Source organism: Acanthochromis polyacanthus, chromosome 12 (assembly GCF_021347895.1).
Source record: "Acanthochromis polyacanthus isolate Apoly-LR-REF ecotype Palm Island chromosome 12, KAUST_Apoly_ChrSc, whole genome shotgun sequence".
NCBI classification, from domain to species: domain Eukaryota; kingdom Metazoa; phylum Chordata; class Actinopteri; family Pomacentridae; genus Acanthochromis; species Acanthochromis polyacanthus.
Window position 1 is genome coordinate 4187643 of NC_067124.1, and position 18831 is coordinate 4206473.

At 39.8% G+C, this 18831-nt stretch overlaps 2 protein-coding genes across 2 annotated transcripts in view; one reads left to right on the top strand and one right to left on the bottom strand.

Annotated features, from left to right (window-relative positions):
- The window catches only part of mc5ra (melanocortin 5a receptor), a 33608-nt gene extending 18911 nt beyond the window's left edge, over window positions 1–14697 (top strand). Inside the window, exon 5 of the mRNA XM_022199464.2 lies at window positions 8622–14697. Within this exon, the coding sequence (XP_022055156.1) occupies window positions 8622–9192 (571 nt within the window). The 3' untranslated portion in view covers window positions 9193–14697. The remainder of the gene's footprint in view (window positions 1–8621) is intronic.
- A 90-nt stretch (window positions 14698–14787) lies between these two features.
- mc2r (melanocortin 2 receptor) lies at window positions 14788–18274 on the bottom strand. The gene is made up of 2 exons (XM_022199450.2): window positions 17922–18274; window positions 14788–15772 (listed from the first exon to the last, which is right to left on the bottom strand). The coding sequence occupies exons 1-2, from the start codon at window positions 18272–18274 to the stop codon at window positions 15235–15237; spliced, it is 891 nt and encodes a 296-aa protein (XP_022055142.1). The 3' UTR covers window positions 14788–15234.
- Window positions 18275–18831: the final 557 nt, after the last annotated feature.

The window sequence follows — 18831 nt, forward strand, 5'->3', positions numbered from 1 at the left end:
TGTACAAGTCATCGAGTCTGGATCCAGAAAAACAGCCCCATACCATCACTCTTCCTCCTCCATGTTTGACAGTAGATGTCACACACTGAGGAACATCCTTTCTTCTACTCGACGGCATACAAGAATCCTGCGTGATGAACCAAAGACTTCAAATTTTTATTCATCAGTCCATAATACCTTCTTCTTCCAGTCTTCAGTAGTCCATTGGTGGTGTTTCATGGTCCAGTCAAACCTCTTTTTCTTATTCTGATGTCTCAGCAATGGCTTTCTTGCTGCAACTCCAAGTCTTCTCTTTCCAGTTGAAACTGAGACTTCTTCCTACGACCACTATGAAGCTGATTGAAGCTGTTGTCCTGTGAGCGCCAATCACCAAGCTGTTGATTCTCACAAACTGGTCTTCTGATTCTGTTGTGTCTTTCAGTCTTCCAGACCTCTTCCTGTCAGAGTTTCCTCCAGTTTCTGAGCCTTTTGGTGGTGAAGAAAACTACTCACTGACACCTTGACTTTCTTCACGATTTCTCTGTAGGAAAGATCTACATTTTTAAGTGTTATGATGGTCTATTACGTCCTGCTGGTGGCGCTAAGGGGTATGGGGCAGGAAACAATACAAGAAACCAAAATGTAAAATGGAAGACTAAAATTGTAAATTTAATAATCAATGAAGTAAGTAATACAACAAAAGGTGTCCCAAAAGGGTAAATACAAATGATACAAATGATATTTAACAAACAATAACAGTAACTAATTAAATAACAAAATTAAGGGTTTAACTAAGTCAACTGATTTAACTCAAATTTAGCTTCTTGAACTGTAACAACAAAGGCTAAAGAAAACTAAACAAAACAAGTGTCTCAACTAAAATACAAGTCACAAAATAAACAAGGCTAGCCAAGGTGACAGAACCAAAACGAGGAGACACAGCACAAACGAGGGACTGGGCCAAATGAGCCCAGCCAGCGAACAGCTGGAAACAGTTCAAATTTAAGGGGCGCCAGAACCAGGTGGCCACAGATGATTGGCTGAGGGCACAGGTGGAGAAGCCAACCGCAGAACTGAACCGGGGCGGGAACTCAGGGACCAACCAGGACCGGAGGGAGGAGCCACAACTTTTCGCGGGGTCCACAGCGTCACCAATCACACACGAGTCTCCAAGCAGCATATTTGCATACAAAATTGAAAAGTAAAGCAGAGGAGCACGACAGGCTGCGTTACTAAACAAGGGCCAAGCTGAGCCCGTAACGTGGTCTGTCTCTCTTCTATTGTTACTTGACCTTCACTCACCATTTGTACAGCAACGCACTACTTTCTGAAGTACAATACTGTTCTAATAATGCTCTGGAGGGTTCCATGGCGTGTTCCAACACTACTTTATGCAGACAGAGGAGGTTGTAAGTAATCAAGACAAGTTGGGACACCTGTAGGATTTGGTAGCACCATCTTTCAAAGCTTGATCAACCTCCACTGCTGCAGAACAGCTTTAAGTTGTTAACCCATTTCTTGTTCCCTGAAAACTGAAAAAGGCTTTTTTGTATAATTTTTTTTAAAATGTACATTATTTTTCAGAGAACATAGGGTATAGTGTGTGTGTGTGTGTGTGTGTGTGTGTGTGTGTGTGTGTGTGTGTGTGTGTGTGTGTGTGTGTACTTGTTTCTGCTATTCTGGTGGGGACTTTGACCTGACTGTTTGCTATAAAGGTGGGGACTTGTCTTACGGTGGGGACCTAAAATGAGGTCCCCACGGGTGGCAACACCGTTTTCTTGGCCATATTGTTGTTAATAAAAAATGTAAAAGTGCAAAAACGTTTGTTTAGGGTTAGGCATTGATTTGGTGATGGTTAAGGTTAGGGTTAGGGTAAGGGTTAGGAGTTAGATATGAATGGGAGTCAATGGTAAGTCCCCACCGGTATAGAAAAACAAACATGTGTGTGTGTGTGTGTGTGTGTGTGTGTGTGTGTGTGTGTGTGTGTGTGTGTGTGTGTGTGTGTGTGTGCGTGTTCAGGTGCTGGCTATACTTGTGGGGACCAAATGTCTCCACAACTGTAGGAAAACCGAAAACAATGTCACTTGTGGGGACCTCATTTCGGTCCCCACAAGTTTAAACAGTGTTTTCTTGGCCATGTTGTTGTTATTGAAAAAAGTAAAAGTGCAAAAACCTTTCTTTAGAGTTAGGCATTATTTTGGTGTTGGTTAAGGTTAGGGTTAGGGGTTAGATATGAATGGGAGTCAATGGTAAGTCCCCGCAATGATAGAAAAACACAGTGTGTGTGTGTGTGTGTGTGTGTGTGTGTACATATATATATATAGAGAGAAATATGTAGATATATGGTATCTATAGGAAATGCTCATATGATGTTTATGATGGGGTCAATTCTTAGTTAGTGTTTGGTTACTCCTAATTTCTTCTTCTTCATATTGTAGTAAAAAGGTTCATGTTTATACATACATATTGAGAGAGGCAAATGACAGCAAGTTGACAACAAAAGGTTTATTTGCACTGGCCTTTTAAAATTATTGTTGTCTAAATGGCAATTTATAACCTTTTTGTTACAAAAGATTGAAAGTGAAAACATTTTTCATGTTAGTCATACTAACATACATCTTTGTGAAAACGAAAAAAAAATGGATACTTGCTACTCCATACCAGGGGCGGCTGGTCAATAGAGGGCGCTAGGGCGCCGCCCCCTCTGTCTCACATCATGTAGAGTCACACATAGATATACATAGAAAGGCTAGATAGCTTACAGACGCTGTGAGCCAATGAGGGCTGATGTCGCTACGCAGCGGCCATCTTACCTAGGGTCTGCTGACTCACTGATAACATTAATGCCTATGAAGCATGTACTATTTAATTAACCATAGCTTGCTCAATTTTCAACCAATTTTTAAACGGTTTGATTTGTTATCAACGCCAGAGATGTTGTTATGTTATTGCATATTTACAGATAATTATAACCATGGACTTTCATATTAAATTAAAAAAGTAGATAGTAGAGCATTACCTGCCATAGCTGCACACATACACACAGTGAAATTAAATCGTCAGTGTTTATGTTAAACATTTAATAGTTTGATGTTTTATATTTCTAATTAATACATATATTAAACATAAAGGGGTAAGTTGACCCACATGATATTTTAAACTTAAACTGAACAAATAATGTATGTACATTATATGAATTGTGATTCATATTGGTTCAATTTACCCCAAGGCTATTGGTTCATCTTGCCCCATGGCCATCGTTTTGATAAAACCTAATTAATTTAATGATTCAGAATGATTTTTTGCTAAATAATTCACATAGTTCTATACACTGAATATCACTAACATGCATAATGTATAAGTTTAGACCTGGGTCCATTTGCTTTAGCATAAAAATAATTATACCACAAAAGTCAAAGAATTCCACAGCCAGTTGGAAATGATGTTTGTGTTCTTATTTTAGGGTTTCGTGACAACTCGTGTATAGTTTTAAAGATCAACGGGATGGTTCGTTCATCTTACCTGTTCTGCCCTACATCCATCCATCCATTCTCGATACACCGCTTCATCCTCGCTATCTCCCCTACACATATTTTATTATACATTTTTAAATAAACACATTCAGTAACATGACATCAAGGTTTCTTTTATTAACAGGTGCGCACAATTACAAAACAATGCAACATTCACTCCAAATAAACAGTCAAAACCGTCCCTTCTTGGAGCAAGAAGAGGAGGCAAGTTCCCATTGCCTCCTCTTCTCTGCGTTTTGGGGAAACCTTAAAAACATGAGAAGATACCCAAGATATATGAATTATTGACAACATTTTACGCCCTTCTTAATTCAATTTTTCAATTCAATTCAATTTTATTTATATAGTGTCAATTACAGTCAACTCGTCTCAAGACGCTTTACAGAACCCAAATGCCTGACCCCCAGAGCAAGCCCAAAGGCGACAGTGGCAAGGAAAAACACCCTTTTAACAGGGAAGAAACCTCGAGCAGAACCCGGCTCTATATAGGGGGGACCCATCTGCCTGCTGGCCGGGCGGGTTGAGAAGGACAGAAGAGGGCAAGGGGGAGGGATGGGAGAAGAGGGAGGGGTGGGAAAGCACGGAAAACACAACACACATTTGGATACATGCATGACAGGATATGTGACACAGACAAAGTATAAGCTAACATTGAAAACTGACTCATAGTTTACTCTTATGATGTACGGCTCTGACATTAAACATACTCCATATATAGCTAGCAGTAAAATTCAAACAGTATGTAAGTTAGCATAACAGTATAGTGAAGGCAATGCAGAGTTGACTGGTGGAAAAAGGGAGTTGGAAGCAGAGGGCTGGAGGAAGGTCAGTAGCAGCATCCCACAGTGGACATGGTGGAGACTGGACCAGCTGGTGGAACATCAACCGCAGATCTGAAGCATCCAGCTCTGGGACCAGGGACACTCGGAGAAATAGCACAGGGGGAAACAGAGTGAATGTACTGCAATAACGGTATACATATTAAATGTAAAGGTAGATAGAGAAGGGCTCAGTGCGTCAAGAAAAGTCCCCCAGCAGCCTAGGCCTATAGCAGCATGACTAGAGGCAGAACGAAGGGACGTCCAAGAAGGAGTCAGCTGTGCAAATGAAGACACAAGCCGAACCCCTGTGGGTCACCCAGTCAGCCCCAACTATAAGATTTGTCAAAAAGGAACGTTTTAAGCCTGGTCTTAAAAATAGAGAGGGTGTCTGCCTCCCGAACCCAAACTGGGAGCAGGTTCCACAGGAGAGGCGCCTGATAACTGAAGGCTCTGCCTCCCATTCTACTTTTAGAAATTCTAGGAACAACAAGTAAGCCTGCAGCTTGAGAGCGAAGAGTTCTGCTAGGATAATATGGTACTATCAGATCTTTAAGATATGATGGAGATTGGTTATTAAGAGCTTTATATGTCAGAAGAAGGATTTTAAATTCTATTCTGGATTTAACAGGAAGCCAGTGAAGAGAAGCAAGTATAGGGGAAATATGATCTCTTTTGCTAACTCCTGTCAGTACTCTCGCAGCAGCGTTTTGGATCAACTGTAGATGTTTGAGAGAACTATTTGGACAACCCGATAATAAGGAATTGCAATAGTCAAGCCTGGAAGTAACAAAAGCATGAACTAATTTTTCTGCATCACTCTGAGACAGAATGTTCCTGATTTTTACAATATTACGCAGGTGAAAAAAGGAAGTCCTACAGACTTGCTTTATGTGTGAGTTAACACACATACCTTAACACACATAACACACATATCTTACCTTTAACATTAATGGTAAGGACAAAAATACTGAGCTAAATGATGATATTGTTGGGGTAATTCATGTAGCCTATGCTTGAATGCCATTATGAAAACCTAAATAACAGTAATATGTTAAAAGAAATGTGAAAAAGAAATATTCAATGATTATTATGTAAACAAATGGTAGAAACATTTCTAAAACGTCAGGGTCAAAATAACTTGTATTATACAAGTACAAATCCACTAAGTCAGTAACAATTATCCTAAATATGTCCCTCAAGTCATTTCTCTACAAGTGAAAGGTGATTCCATGGGCTCTTGTTTAGAAGGAACGTTCATTTGAGCATCCATATGCTGCACAAAAGTGTGGCATCTTGCAATGTAGGGGGGTATTTTTGCAAACACAAAGCCAGCCAGTTACTGTATCACAATGAATCTAAATCTAGGATATATTTCACTAATGAAACAGCTTGGGAATCATGTTAAAATGAAGGAGTAATTATGTCTTTCCCACCTGTATAGAATTAAGTTCAGGTTACTTTGTAATAGTCCAAGTGGCTCACTTGTCTCATTCACAACCTCTTGTTTCTTTGCTAGCTAATGCCCAACTGCATCCACACAAATTGTCATTTAGACAAAATATGTTGTTGTCACAAAATTATTGTTGGTCTCACGGAAACCTATATAATAATTGAAACTCCCAGATTGCAGCCTTGCAAATGGCTGGAACAAACACACAAATATGCAGCGATTTTCAAAAAGAAAAACTGCAATTTCAACAGGTCTGCGCGGCCTGAATCATAGCCACGTTATTAAGGTTTTTAATAAACCAAACCGTTTGTAAATCCATCAAGAATTCAGCAAGTTACTTGTATTTTTGTTTGTGTAGGTCGCTCACCTTCCATCCACTACTATAGAGCGCTCCGGAACAGTCCCCCTAGGTAAGATGGCCGACCGGTGACGACGCCGGCGAAAGTCCCATCAGCCATCTAGCCTTTCTATGTATATCTATGGAGTCACAGCCCTTCCTTTAATAAAACGCTCAGCCCCGCACGGGCCCTGGAGGTGCTTCTCAACACTAAAAAGAATCAAGACCTTCCTCAGGAACACGATGTTGCAGGATCGTCTCAATGCACTGGCCATGCTCTCTATGGAAAAGAAACTTGTCATGGAGACCCCAGATTTTAACCATAGAGTCATTGAGAAATTTGCATGTCTCAAAGACAGAAGAGTAGCCTAGCCGCGCTAGACAACCCACGGCAATGAATTTAATTCTCTGCCAGGGAGGGTCTAGTTACCCTCCATAAGGCTCGAGGCTGGATTCTCCTAAAACTGGCCGGACCAATCACCATGAAGTGTAGCGTCAGAAGGCGGGCGTAACTAAGTGACGACAGAGGCGCGACGATTCTGACAGAAACAACCAGCGCACAATAAACAGTTATCTTTCGACTCGGCTTTGGCCACAGCCCTTAAAGATTTGAAGCTAAAATTCAACTTGAGAGATAAACAAAGGACGGCACTGAAGTGTTTCATTGAGAAGAAAGACGTATTTGGACTTATGCCGACGGGATATGGCAAATCCTTAATATACCAGTTGGCTCCGCGGCTCCGCTGGTTGGGAAGCTAATGGGACTTAGCCACAATCCGCTGGTGCTCTCGGAACGACGTCATCCTATTCGTTGCGTTGATTGGTTGTATACCTACCCAATTGCTGCAGAGGGATTTGATAGACAACCTTTTAGCCCGCCTCCCTCCCTGTCGAGCTTCCCTAGACCCTTGTGCCGTCAGAAACGTGGGTGTAGCGTGGCTAGGCTAACAGAAGAGCAAAACTTGCATACAAAAAATAACAGATGTAGAGGTGCTGGCTTTAATCTCTAAAATGTGAGGATTTACTTTTTTAATAATGTAAATAGAAATGTTAGTTGACACAAGTGGCACTTTAGACTGAAAGCCTGTTGATTTTCATATGTTCTGAAATCTGAGGAATTACTATTTTTCTTTATTTTCATTGTAAATATTTAATGTTAGTTGACAGAGGCACTTTGGGCTCAAAGCCTAAGATAAGATAAGATAGGTTTTATTTGTCACATGCACAGTTATACATAGTATAATGCCTAATGGTTTCAGTATTTTTTTTTCAGGCAAAGTGACAGATTTTTATTGCTTTGATCTTAAACATGCAGATTTGCTGTTTTCTCATTGTCATGTAAGGTTGTTAATGTAAAAGTTAGCTCACAGAAGCACTGTCTGCTTTATGCCATACAGTTAGTTTTTTTAACAAAATGTCCAATGTTTGTTGGTTTCACAGGTATGGATTTGTTTTTGTTTATTTGAGTATGTAAATATAAATATGTTGTTGACAGAAGAAGCACTTGGCACTCTTTGAAGCTGGAAAAATGAATTGTTTCTATTTTTCCTTTTGAAGTAAAAAATAGATTTTCATATTTATACATTCTTAATTTGTTTAATTATAGAAAAGGAGATTTTAAGGGTTTGTGTGTAGCAATTACACCTTATCTGGAGCAAATCATATCAAACACTGGGGAGATAAATTCAGATTCACTAGCTGGTAACATTTACGTGCATTTAATTGTCTATTTGACTGAGCAGTAGTGCTTAGGTGTACCCTCCTAGTGGCGCATAGTAATAGCACATCAAATGGCTGTGAACATAATTTACATCAATTCTTGTATTCCGGTGTTGCCGACTCTGCTATTTGGTTTGGTAAATTAAGTGCGCCCCCCCAAGAGAAAAATTCACCAGCCGCCACTGCTCCATACTCCACTGAAGTAGAGAGCCCCAGGTCCTGTACATGTCACTTAGGTCCACATCAAACAAGCTCCACATTCTGTCGTTGTTTCAAACATGGTCAATCTGATCTTAGAATGATTGCTTAAAATTTTGTTCAGTCAAATAATCCAAAATCAGTTGGACAGACGCCGTAAAAAGATTTGTGTGCACCTCCTTACAGGAGATTACCACAGAGCCATTGAGGTACGAATGCACAAGATGCAAACCGTGTCAGCTGTATTTGGTGTACATTTCATGTGTATTCAAGTGATGTGTGGATGATCACATGAGCCCACTTTTCTTCCAGTGATGAGCTGCACCAAACCTTAAATCTGTAAAGTGTCAATAAAACCAAGGAAAAGAACTGTAACACATAAGCTTGTTAAGATCCATCATCCTATCTGCAGCCACATTTCCCCTCAATGACAAAATAGTGTTTTTATTCACAGGCATATATTTCCCCTGCACTAATTCCTTGAGCAATTTCTGTAATTTGTCAGCCGGTATTGAAGGCTGATAGGGAATTGGGGGTTAATGAGGCAAGGTGAGTTAAAAAACCATTGTATGTTATTATTCCAGGTATGTCACCATCTTCTACGCACTAAGGTACCACAACATCATGACAGTGAGGAGAGCCGGCTGCATCATCGGAGGCATTTGGACCTTCTGCACCGGTTGTGGGATCGTCTTCATCATCTACTCAGACACCACTCCTGTCATTATCTGCCTGGTTTCGATGTTCTTCGCCATGCTACTCATCATGGCCTCCCTCTACAGCCACATGTTCATGCTAGCCCGCTCACACGTCAAGCGCATCGCTGCCCTGCCCGGCTACAACTCCATCCACCAGCGGACCAGCATGAAGGGGGCCATCACGCTCACCATCCTCCTGGGAATCTTCATCGTCTGCTGGGCTCCCTTTTTCCTCCACCTGATCCTGATGATCTCCTGCCCTCGAAACCTCTACTGTGTTTGCTTTATGTCCCACTTCAACATGTACCTCATCCTCATCATGTGCAACTCAGTGATCGACCCGCTCATCTACGCCTTCAGGAGTCAGGAGATGAGGAAGACTTTTAAGGAGATCATCTGTTGTTACAGTTTGAGGAACGCCTGCACCAACATCTGTGCTCTGACCGGTAAGTACTGAGAAATACACACCGAGAAGACCGATGACAGCGCAGCATGAAGTGAGTGAATCTGACACTGGAGCATAAATATGGGAGATTGAAGATACACTACCCAAGGACTGCAGTTTTCAGTCAATAAAGTGTGCAGTCACATTTTTGTGTTCTGTCCAGTAGCTATTGAAAAATAAGAGCTGGAAAAAAAATTGGACTGGAACAATAAACTTTCTGCTAATGCATCCACCCCATACACAAAGAGACTCCTTTATTAGGTGCATTTGAGCACCTTGCCAGCACCATCTGAAGTCGTGATTCATCTGAAAGTACGTCACAGAGGCCTGTTTGGGGCCTGCTTTTCATTTCCACCGACATTTCTTTTATCCCTTTTTCTTTAGCGTTCTTTTAAATCAGTGACATTATTATTATTGGCAACCAGAATATCATGGTAGCCAAATCAATAACAGGACACCTTTTTTTCACTATCTTCATTTGTGAAAGTGCTTACATACTTGCTTTTAATTACACATGATGGCTACTCCACATACGCAGTGTTGCCTTACAGCTGGTGCAGATTCTTTGAAATTAACAGAACGCATAAATGAATCGTTGAAAAAGAGAAGTTAGTAAGAGATAAGGAAGGTTTTGAAATGAAGTCAGATCTTGTCTGTAATTACCAACGTTTAAATGATGTATTTTGCTGTTCCTGCTTTTTTCCCCTGATCATTGCAACTTTAAATAAGGACTTCCATGATTTTACACATCAAAGTCTGTTTTCAGATGCTGGCGAGAACTACTGCATATGTGAAGAAGGTTTTATTAAGCTTTTTGTATCTGCAGAGCGTCAGAGTATCTGCAAACTCTTTAATATCAAATTCAATGCTTTTAAAGACTCTTTTAACACTTCAACTGAGAAAATGTATTACCATTTCTAGTAGAAAGAAATGTGTGTTTGAGCTAGGTGATATATTTAAAATGAGTCACAATAATAATGAGGCTTTTATAATACTGGATGCAAAATGACACATAAAACTCACAAAACACAGTAATTATTAAGAGAGAACTATAGTTTAAAATATCAAGCATCCTGTATATGTCCTTAGTTTAAAATCATCTGTATTATTTCTTTATTTCCTGAATCATCTTACCTTGAGGGACTATAATTTATATAATGGGACTGTGGTTCTTTTATCAAGAATCCTGTATCTGTATTCCACTTTGCATCATTCATATTATTCCAGTACAGTGTAGAAAAACTTACATGAAATGAGGACAAAAACAGCCAACTTATTTTTTCATTTCAACACATGATTTTGCCTGAGACTCATTATCATCTCAGTATGTAAGATCTTTCATAGTCAGGAGTCAGAGAGACAATTTAGGTGGACGTTTAAAGGATCCTTCAACACAATGGACAAACTTCCTCAAGTGATGCCACTTGAGTCAAGGGCAAAAACGAACAACTTCTGTAGCCAAATCTTCATCTTTGCTCAAGGCTAGAAACTGACGGCTACATTAGCTGCTTCTTGCATGAAAAACCTCAGTCTGAACCGACATCCTTAGATTAAAGTGTGATCACCAGGCAACCATCTTGGTAACAAATCCTGGCAGTTATTTTGTGCTCCAAAATCTGGTTTATAAAGCACTTTTTCCTGCAGGTTAAACTTCTACGTAGATAGTGTCTATATATATATATATATATATATATATATATATATATATAGTGTCTCAAGACACTGTGTTTGCATCTGTGCAACAAAATGATTGGCTGGATGTTCACCGGTTCGACTGTGACAAGGTCAACTTTTTGCAGCGAGGGGTGGGACGTGTGTCAAACAACAACCGTCATTCTTTCATTGATTTCTATTCATGATTCTTTAAGTGGTGATTCTCTACCGTATAGTCTCTGGCCTGAACTCCAGTCATGTTGCAAGAGGGAAATGTTTTTAATATTTGACACAGAAAAGGAATGTGAAATATAAAAAAAAACAGATCTACATCTCAATGAATAGAAAGTACTTTTTAGAATAATAATAATACATTTTATTTGTAATACACCTTTCATTTCAGAAAAATCTCAAAGTGGTACATTAAAGATAAAAAAGGCTAAAACCAAAACAAACAGGTAAAAGAAAAACAAGAAATAAAAATTCCAGGGACATGTTTAATTAAAAGCATTGTTTAAGAGAAACGTCTTTAGCCTTTTTTTTTTTTTTTTAAAAACATCCACTATCTGTGGAGCTCTCAGGTGATCAGGGGGGGAGTTCCACATGTGAGGGGCGGCTGAATGGAAGGCTCGGTCTCCCATGGTCCAGGATCCTAGCCGCACTGTTTTTGAATGTATTGGAGTTTTTGCAGCCTCTTGCTAGAGATCCCGATGAGCAGTGGGTGGCAGCAGTCCAGCCTGGAGGAAACAAAGGCGTGGACGAGTTTCTCTTTATCAGAAAGGGTGGGACAGAGTTTGGTAGCATTTCTGAGGTAGAAAAACAAAGACTTCTAATCTCCACATTAGCGAAGCACTTTTTAAAAAAATTAAGTGCACACAAAGAACTCAGACAGGTACATAAACACTGGAAACAAACCAATATGGGAAAAAAGAGTGCATACACTCTGTGAAATAAAACAGCAAAGTCAATCAAATATGTGCTTGGTCACAGAGATTACTTTGTAGTGTAAAGGCTTACTGAGCCGTGAAGGAACATGCAACCATCATAGACTGTATATATAGTGGACGTAGCATCTGGCTCCAAAACTGAAGCCAACCCGGAAGTGTCAAAAACTTGCAATATCACGCCGTCCGCTAGGGTTGGCTCCAAAAAGCTTTTTCTCCATAGACCCCAATTCATTTTTGGAAAAAATAAAATTTGATAGACTGATTTTCTACGGCTCAGGATTTTTTTCCCGTTAGTTTTCATGGTCAAAATGAGAGATCAGGTGGCCGATCTTAAAATAAATCAATACTGAATTTTAAATAAATCGTTAAAGTTGGCGGAGCCAGGGGGCGTGGCTATACTTGATAGACAGCAACAGAAGCCTCTGCGGTAAAATGTGGGCGGGATAAGAGAGTCCTCAGCCAATCCTGCCCCCAGTTGCTCTCCGGTCCAGTCTGTTTGATGACGCTTTTTATGTCACTGACTCCAAAAAAATCCAAAACGGCGACCAGGAAGTAGCAAAATCCGGGCTTCATTTTCTCGGCGTTGAAACCAACAGGTGACGTCATGGTTAGGTTACGCCTGGCAACCATCAAAGACGTCATGTGGATTAAAAAAAGACTATAACATGCACCTTTAGCATGGAACATTGCTGTTTGTCTGTAGCTGTATTTTCCAGTGTTGTTTTCCTCATAACTATTGCCATGATCTTTGGCTACTGTTTGAGTTTTTGTGCCTAAACCTAAACAAACCTCAGCCATCACAGTGGCAGGTCAAACACTGTCCGTTGTTTAGGGAGTCACACACACAAATTATGTTGTTCTGTGAATAAGAAAATTGCGCTGAAGGAAAAGACACAATGTGAATTCTTAAATGGTTATAAATATGATTTGGGTGTTGACCAGATGTTTGAGGGGATTGTCAACTGGGATGAAACAAGATCACATTGAAGCCTTGAGAGAAAAAGATAATGGAGATGGGATGCAGAGAGTGTCACCCCAAGCTGGAAAAATAAAGGAAGGAAAGTTAACTATTTGTTCTAAAGAATTACAGCAGGATGACAGAGAGGGATGGTGGGTGGTACTATAGCTCATTTGCTTTACTCCAGCTGAATATAGTCCTTGAATGTAAAGTAGCGCACCTGAAAAGCAGCTGGCTCTATCTGTGAATAAACAAACACTTTCAGCAGCTGAAAGAATGATCACAACACTAATATGTTGGCCCCCAATACTCCACAGCTGCCCAAAACAGGACTGTGAGAGTCATTCATGGGTGTTTTAGTACAAGAACACACTGCAAATGCTTCTGGAAATGTGAGGTCACCTCCCTCCACGATATTGTATTTGTGTTGTTATTGTTGTTTATGCCCCTTTCTGACTGTCAGAGACTTAAAAATCTGTGCAGCCAATACACAATTCTTTGAACATTTCTGCCCAACTTCAGGTTTGTTTTCTTTCAGCAGGCAAAATGACAAACTGCCTGGGACTGCCTCTCACATTACAGCCACTGTTAAAAAGCAAGTAAATGAGCACAGACAGACAAGCACAAAAATACAATTCTGTGTAGAATAAAAGAAGACAGAAAAGAACACCAGCCTCCGCATCTCCAAGGTCTTTTCCTCATAGTATGTGATCCAAGTTTTATCTAATCCAAGCTGGTTATCTTTCAACTGATTTATGTAATTGTCTGACTGAAGCAGTGGATCATGTGTTTATAACTCAAACAACCTGAGAAACCATCATTTGTCTATGGCCTCAGACATGCTGTACATTATCTTGTTTGTTATCGTCAGCAGGGAAAAGTTGTCTGCTTGCTGAACTTTCTGATGGCATCCTCTGCCAATTTTCTGTGTGCCCTGCTGCTGCATTATTGCCACAGTAAACAAGCATCCTCAAATCTGCCGGTGTTCAGTAGCACAGCAGATCCTGCTATGATTTGAATGTGAAGTCACGCTCTCTCTGTTCTGTCCATGTGCTCTCGTCATATTGCCTCTCTGCCTAAACTGTGTTAAATTATGTAAAGATGCCATGAGGTCACATATAAAATGTATAAATGAATGTACAAATTGCTTTATAGTGCTCTCTGTAGGTGTGTGTTGGTGGTGCCTTCCTCCCAACTGAGATGTTTGACAGATTTTTAATGCAACATGTGACACATCACTGCTGCATGGTGGATGGTTACAAAAAAAACAAGTTCATATTTATTGCAAAAGCAAGAGCAAACCATTTGTATTGTTGGTGTTCTCAGGCTTTTTGCACATAAAAATGTCTGTACAGCAAACATAAAGAAAACTGTGTTCAAAGGAAGCTACTCTCTGTTCTGTGGTGTAATTGCCTTATTGTGGCTTCCTTTAAAGTTTATTGTGAAGTCTTTGAATAAGTGAGATCAAAAGAAGAGCATATGAATATGCTCACAAATGTACAAAACAAGGAAAAGTACTTTTGTTCAAACTGATTGATATACATTGAATATATTTGTTTTTCTTTATTAAATGAAGAGAAGACGTCACATTTGTTCACTGTGCATTCACCGCCAACACAGCATATCTGTGCAATTATGCAAAATGATTCATTGTTACTGACTGTACAGTACTCAGTTCTTGTTCCCACAGAAACAGCAGCACTAAACACTGCATGTGATGTTACACTGGACAGAGATTAAGTCCCCATCATGGCTGCTGATTGCATGCTAAGTAATTTGCGTACGTGCAGTGAGAGGATATTACAAGCTGTGGGGACACGTTTCAGCTAATCAGTTGGTGGTATGAAGGAATTTAAATGTGCGCTCCACTTGAAATGACAGATGTTTGTGTTGGCTACGTGGCTTAAGGTGTATTATTTTATTTAAAAGTGTCTGAATAAAAGCAAATGATGAAACAGAGATTTGTTTTTCTGATATTGTCCATTTTTGTAACACCATGGTAATAGTGGAAGTCACGTCACCCATTTTGAAGACAAAATAATGATTATGATCGAAGTAATTGACAATGATTGTGAAATTATGAAATAATGAGGGAAACGTGTGTGTTTTAGAAAATATATTTGCTATGGGAATGTGGTTGGGATAGGTAACTTTAAATTGGTTTGAAGTTATTGACAGCATCCAAGTCCCATAAAAAAGAGGATAGAAGTGAGATGGGTGGTTAAATAGTCAGCAAGGAAGATAAACAAACAGATGGTAGTTATCTAATGAAAAATAACTTTAACTTACAGAGTCACATCTGCTCATTCAAACACAAAAGACGATCAGTGAACTGCTGGCAGTAGCCTTGATGTAGCCAACTTCAGACACCAGGTGGTGTCATGTGTAAAACCATGAATTTAAATTAGTGATTGTAAAGGAGTCTTGATCCGCATTACTCTGAGTCATCTAATTAAAGGTGTAGATGGATTTTCTTTATGAACACAGCTTCCAGTCTTACCAAAACAGCATCTTCTTGAAAGTGTGTCTGAGCTCAGCATTGCGGAAGGCGTAGATGGCGGGGTCGATGAGGGCGTGGCTCATCATCAGCACCACATGCACCTCGAACAGCGAGCGGTAACACTCGCAGTACGGGTTCATGGGGCACACCGTCATGATGACGAGGTGGAGGAAAAACGGCGCCCAACACACCGTGAACGTTCCTGACAGGATGGTGAGAGTCAGGGCTCCTCTCATGTTGCTGCCCCACCTCCAATGATGCCGACACTTGCCCCCCTCACTGGCAGTGAGCGATGCGATCTTCCTGGCGTGGATGAGGGCCAACATGAACATGTAGGTGTAGAGGAAACAAAGAATTGCCAAGGAGATGATGAAGAAGACAACGAAGCAGATCATGGTGACCTTGAGGTAGAAGAACTTCACAAACAGCACAGCCAGCACCCCGCATGTTATCCAGATCAGCCCCAGGATGACCCCAGTGCGCCTCATGGTCATGATGTTGTGATATCGGAGTGCATAAAATATGGTGATGTAACTGGAAAACAAACCACATCATTTTATCATTTTAACATCACATGGCTTGTTTTTATTCTTTTTTTAAATTCTTTTTTTAGTATTAGCAAAGGATTCAGTGACTAAGGGTAGCATGACAAACTCCAGAGAATGAACTGATTCTTTGCCCCCTCCCAGCTGAGCCAACTGTGGGGCAGCACTTGGTAGGCCTTGCCAAATTTAGACTAGTAGCTGACTTTATGCATAATGATGCAAAGCTCTATAAAGAATCCACTCTATACTACCTGCCCAGCACTAACCCGTGGCCTCAGCAACAGGAGTTTGGATCATACCGTTCAAAAGTTTGGGGTCACTTAGAAATATCCTTATTTCTGAAAGAAAAGCTTTTTTTTTTTCAATGTAGATAACATAAAAAAAAAGCAGATGAGTCCCCTGTGTTCTGCTCAGGATTCTTCCTGTTAAAAGGCTGTTTTTATTTTTTGTTTTTTTTTTTTACCACTGTTGCCTTAGGGCTTGCTCTGGGGATTCAGGCATATGGGTTCTGTAAAGCATCTTGAGACAATTTCACCTATAATTGCTGTTACAAACACTACTGTTCAAAAGTTTGGGGTCACTTAGAAATGTTCTTATTTTTGAAAGAAAAACTGTTTTTTTTTCTCAATGAAGATAACATAAAATGAATCAGAAATCCAGTCTAGACATTATTAATGTGGTAAATGTCATCAGAAGTTTCACTATGAAAATATATATTTTTCCCCACATTTTCAAACTTTAAAATGGGTCAATTATGACCTGCAGGAAAGCATGAGGGTTAATGTGGTAAATGACTATTCTAAATGGAAACAGCTGATTTTTAATGGAATATCTTCATAGGGGTACAGAGGAACATTTCCATCAACCATCACTCCTGTGTTCTAATGCTACATTGTGTTAGCTAATGGTGCTGAAAGGCTCATTGATGTTTAGAAAACCCTTGTGCAGTTATGTTAGCACATGGATAAAAGTGTGAGTTTTCATTGAAAACATGGAATTGCCTGGGTGATCCCAAACCCTTTAACAGTGGTGTAGCTGATAAAGCGAGATGTTCTTGACAGAGAACAAAACAGAGCTAAAAGAAGAGCAAATATTACCCTTACAGTTATTCATCAGGTAACTATGTACAAAGGTTTTCAATTCTGCTCATTCTGCTGTCTCCAACAAAAACTCCTTTTATGTAGCTTTAAAGTGAAGAGCTTGCAGAGTAATCTTGAGAAAAGGTATGAAAGGAATATAATGCATCTACATCATGTTTGACTTTTTTTGAAACCCCCCACAAGTTTCAAGTTACAGAGCAGTTTCAATTTAAGTGAAGACTGAAAATGTAATAAACTCAACAAAGTATTCATCTGAGGAACTCCTAAATATCCGCTTTCTGTTTAATAAAATTTGTGTGAAGTTTGAAGTTTGATTTACCAATTTGTTGGTGAATACAGTGGTTTCTAGCTTCCCACTCAAAGATCTTAAATGTTGTAGCTTTTCCAAAGGTAAAACAGTCAAACCTCCACTGTGTGAATTACAGCTGTGTTTTCAGTTCCCACATGTTTTCATATCGTAGTGACGGAATGTGTGTGGCTTTGTGGAAGGAGATCAAAACTGGTAGAGCAGTATCTTGGTGGTTGCGTAAAATATACTTGATTTATGGGTAAATATGCAGAAACCACTGCAGTGGGCCTTCAGCACTGCATCTATGAGTTGGAGTCCAGTGACAAGTTATTCATTTTTTTCAGTGGGCTCTAGTTAATAAGACCAGATGCATCAAATTAAAATAGCAGTTGAGGGCAATTCATTAACGGGGCCCAAATCCAAAAAAGAAACTGTTTAAAACAGCCAGCTCAGCAGCAAATCATAAATCACTTGAATCCTACAACCTGGAATATGCCCACTATGGTTCTGGCTTCCCTGTGCTGTTAAAAAAAAAAAGCCATTTTTTTCCATCCATATAAGATGAAAAAAATTGCTTGAAGCATCATGGTGACTTCGAAAAATGGTTTGGGGTGTGGATTAGTAGGCCTGGGTGAAGTATATTCACACTATGATAGATGCCAATCCATCCTTCACAGCTAAACAGTTTAAAATATATTCCTATATACATATAAAAACACATTCTTGCAATCCAAAATCTGTGTACATACCGGTCTACAGCGATGGCCAGGAAACTGAAAAAAGAGCCCACAAACGACATGCACAGCAGGGAGTCAATCACATCATTCAGGTTGCTCTCAGAAAACTCTGTCTTCTCCAGCTGTCCCACATTAGCAAAGGTGATCATCAGTGTCTCCCAGGTTTTGGTGAGGCTGGCGATGGTGTTGAAGGCCGCCAGGCTGCAGATGAAGCAGTACATGGGGGAGTGGAGGTTCCTATTCCGTATGATGGCCACCACAACCAGCAGGTTCTCAATCAGGCTCACTACTCCAATGGTAAGGAAGACAGGGATGGGGACGTGCACCTCAGGGCAGTCTGACTGGTTCTTTGAGGTAGCATTCATGGTAAGGATGGCTTTCTACTTTGATCAAATGCTAAATAACATGGAAACTACGGCTACCTGGACATCAGTGCCTTATCTGTTAAACCAAACTCAAACACTTCAGTTTAAAGGTTGTGTTGAGCTTTGACCTTAGCTGTGCAGTTTGAATATCAATATAATATGAATGGAAAAATTGCCTTGAATCTTCAAGTCTGTTAATGATGTTAAAGACTATGATGAAAAATATTTTTGAACAATTTTTATCGCTGAATACATTCTCAAAATAGTCTCAGACTTTATGGCAAACTGAGCTTAAACTTCAGACTGCCTGAGATTCAGTCTTCGTTATGTTGCTGAATATATCAAATCTAAATTCTCATACTTCTAGTAAGTGATAATTTTGTAAAACTATGATTAATAATATTTGTTGACAACCTAAAAAACTAGATGGACATTCGTAGACTTCTGAAGCAATGAAAAGAAGAACTATAATGACATGTAGCACAATTTTTTATCACTGTTTGTTGCTTCTCAGAATGAAAACATTTTTAAACTAAATTCATCTGCAACTAAAAATT

What these genes read in the sequence shown, in the direction of transcription:
- mc2r (XM_022199450.2), bottom strand. Translation starts at nt 18,274, where the DNA reads ATGAATGCTACCTCAAAGAACCAGTCAGACTGCCCTGAGGTGCACGTC. An exon ending in CTGGCCATCGCTGTAGACCG is followed by an intron (nt 15,773 to 17,921) that starts GTATGTACACAG and finishes TTTGTTTTCCAG; the next exon opens with TTACATCACCATATTTTATG.